This window comes from Corvus kubaryi, unplaced genomic scaffold (assembly GCF_017639235.1).
Source record: "Corvus kubaryi isolate FWS band 111438036 unplaced genomic scaffold, C.kubaryi_AGA036_p1.0 35466, whole genome shotgun sequence".
NCBI lineage: Eukaryota > Metazoa > Chordata > Aves > Passeriformes > Corvidae > Corvus > Corvus kubaryi.
Window position 1 is genome coordinate 6,561 of NW_024580780.1, and position 3,426 is coordinate 9,986.

Consider the following 3,426-nt stretch of genomic DNA (forward strand, 5'->3'; position numbering starts at 1 on the left):
TAGGGAATGGTTGGATTTTAGGGATTGGGGTTATAGGGAATGGTTGGATTTTAGGGAGTGGGGATTATAGGGAATGGTTGGATTTTAGGGATAGGGATGGGGTTTGTAAGGAATTGATGGATTTCAGGGATAGGGAGTGGGGGTTTGGGATGTGATTTGTTTTAGGGAGGGCACGGGGCTGTTTTCTTAATGCTGGTGTTAATTATGGCAGTAATGAGGGAGAGGAGGAGGAGGAGGAATAAGGAATAGGAGGAGGAGGAAGAGGAGGAATAAGAGGAGGAGGAGAAAATAAATGGAGGAGGAAGAGGAAGAGAAAAGGAGGAGAAGGAAGAGAGGAGGAGGAGGAGGAGAAGCAGAAGGAGAAGGGAGGAAGAGAAAGAGGAGGAAGAGGAAGAAGGGAAGGGAAATAGGAGGAGGAGGAAGAGGAATAGGAGGAGAAAGGAAGAGGAATTGGAGGAGGAAGAGGAGAAATAAGGAGAAAGGAGGAAGAGAAGTGGGAGGAGGAAGAGAAAGAGGAGGGGAAGGAGGAGAAGGAAAAGGAGAGGAGAAGGAGGAAGAGGAGGAGGAGATGGAGAAGGAAAAGAGGAGGGGAAGGAGAGGGAGCTGCAGATCCAAGAGCTCAACTCTGTGCCAAGCCCTGAGCCATCCACACCCTCCCCAGCACAGGGAAGGAGGAGCTGTCTGGGAAAAGAATCCACATCCCTGTGCCCCAAACCCATCCCAAACCCATCCCAAACCATCCCAAATCTATCCCAAACCCATCCCAAACCCATCCCAAACCCATCCCAAACCCATCCCAAACCCATCCCAAACCATCCCAAACCATCCCAAACCCATCCCAAACCCACAGCTGATCCTGCTCCCTCTATCCCAAACCCATCCCAAATCCATCCCAAACCATCCCAAACCCATCCCAGCCCCACAGCTGATCCTCCTCCCTCTATCCCAAACCATCCCAAACCATCCCAAACCCATCCTGCTCCAAACCCCGGCGGTTCTGAGGCAGGGATGAACATTTAAGGTTGGAATTCTCATCCTGGGAATAGGATTTGGAACAATTTTCTGGAATTTCGTCTCCCTGGTGCCTCCCTTTGGGGTTGGTGGGATGTGGGAATCCAGTGCTGATCCCTGTGGAATTGGCAAATCCCGACCCTGGCTTTTCTTTTCCAGGCTGAAGTTGGGAAAAGGGAAGTGAAGAGAGAGGAAGGGAGCAGAGGAAGGTATGGCCTGCGAGGATTTTTGGGAATTGGATCCGTTCCTTTCCCTCTTGGAATGTTCATCCACCATCGGGGGCTGCTGAGCCTCCCTCTGGCCCAGCTCCATGAGCTCCTTCCTCCAGCTGGGTCCTGCTGCTCCTCCTTCCCAATCCCTGTGCTCTGCATCCCTGCCGAGCCAAAATATTTGGGATTCGTTAAAAAAACCCATGGAAAAACGGGGGGAAATCCTCATTTCCGTGGAGTTTCCCGTGTTTTACTCCTCTGCTCAGGTCCTGGCAGGTGCGTGGGGCTCCTCGCGCTGCCGGGGCGTGAATTCCATCCTGCAGCTCTTCCCTCTCTCCCTGCCTCTGGAATTCCTCTTCCCAGCTGCTGAATTCCCAGAGAATTCCTTGTTTCCCTTTTTAACTCCACCCTCACTTGGTGCTGCAGGTCCTGAGGGGATTCCTGGGAATGTTCAGCTGCTCTTTAATCCCAGAATCCCAAAATCCGTTGGGTTTGTGCCATTCCCGACTGTTTTAGGGACGCTGCTTGTCGGGAATTTTCTGTCCCTGGGGTTTTCCTTGCGAGTTTCGCTCTGGATTTCTGCTTTGCTTTAGGAATTCTAGAGGTTTATAAGGTTCTTCTGAATTAAATATTTAAAAATCCCTTTTTTCTGGGATTCCAGCCCAAATTCCCGGCTGAGTTTTGGTGATAAAACCCCCAAAATTGTCATCATTTTCCTAAACCTGAAGGAATTCCATTAGGGAAAAGCTTTCCATCCCCAGATCCCGATGCTTTCGTTGTCGTTCCTTATCCCATGAGGCTGCTCGTGGAATTTTGGGAGCGTTCATTCCCAAATTAATGGAAGCAATGAATCGCTCGCTCTTTGATTCCGGAGGGCTGGGCTTTAATTCCTCCTGAAAAAGGGGCTTTTCCATGGATCCCAGCTCCTGAGCAGATGGAAAAGGGACATTTTGCCCTGCTCCACACGTTTCCCACAGAATTCTTCCAGTTACGGTTTCGTAAGAAGCGGAAAACACTTTAAAAATAATACTACTAATGATTATTTTATTAATAATTTCATTAGTTTTGTTCATATTTATTAATAATAATTTATCTATATAATATTTATATTGGATAATAATAGAAATCTTAACCTTTCTATTACAATATAAATATTTATATAATCAATTAATAAAATTATTGTATTCTTTTAATTAAAATTATTATTTGCTAATTTATGATTTGTTTAAATATTAGACTTCTAAACTATAACTTATATTTTACATTTATATTTAAATATGTATTAATTATAGATATTTGTTTAAATATATTTATATTATATAATGAATTTTAAAATGTTTTATTATTTAAATTATTACTGTTTAAATATAAATATGTTTAACTAAATAATGAATAAATAATAACTTAAATTATTATATAATAAAAGATATAATTTAAAATATGTAATTATAATAATATATGTTTAAAATATATAATATAGATTACATATATAATATTTAAATAAATAAGCAAATAGATAATTTTATTATATAATAAAGATTTATATTTATAGAATAATTTTATTAGATAATTAAATTATTCTATCATTATTTAAAGTATTATTTTTAAATCAATATATTTAAATGAAGAATAATTTAAATTATTGTTGTATAATAAAATATATAATTTAAGATACTACAATAATATATATTTTGAATATATAATTTTAATTACATTAATATAACATTTAAATAAAAACAAATAAATAATTTTATTAGATAATATTTATATTTATATAATAATTTCATTATAGAGTAAATAAATAAATATAGAAAAATAAAATCATTATCTTATTATTTAAATTACTATTTAGATATAAATGTAATATTTAAATAGATAATGATTGAAATTATTGTATAATAAAAGATGTAATTTAAAATATATAATTATAGTAATATATATTTTAAAAATATAATTTAATTACCTAAATATAACATGTAAATCAATAATAAATAAATAATTTTACTGTATAATATTTATATTTATATGATACTTTTATTATATAATAAGTAAATTAAATATTCTATTATTATTAAATAAAATTATTTCTTTAAATATTATTAAATAAAATTATTTAAATAAAAACGTAATATTTAAATAACTAATAATAATTCAAATTCTTATTTCTTTAAATAAGTAATAAATAAACTATAAATTATTTTTATGG

The 3,426-nt window shown here is 36.0% G+C and overlaps 1 protein-coding gene across 1 annotated transcript in view; it reads left to right on the forward strand.

Moving 5' to 3' along the window:
• Positions 1-3,426, forward strand: part of LOC121660424 (zinc finger protein 638-like) — a 16,477-nt gene that overhangs the window by 6,523 nt on the left and 6,528 nt on the right. Inside the window, exon 3 of the mRNA XM_042019780.1 lies at positions 1,171-1,220. Coding sequence (XP_041875714.1) covers positions 1,171-1,220 — 50 coding nt within the window. The remainder of the gene's footprint in view (positions 1-1,170; positions 1,221-3,426) is intronic.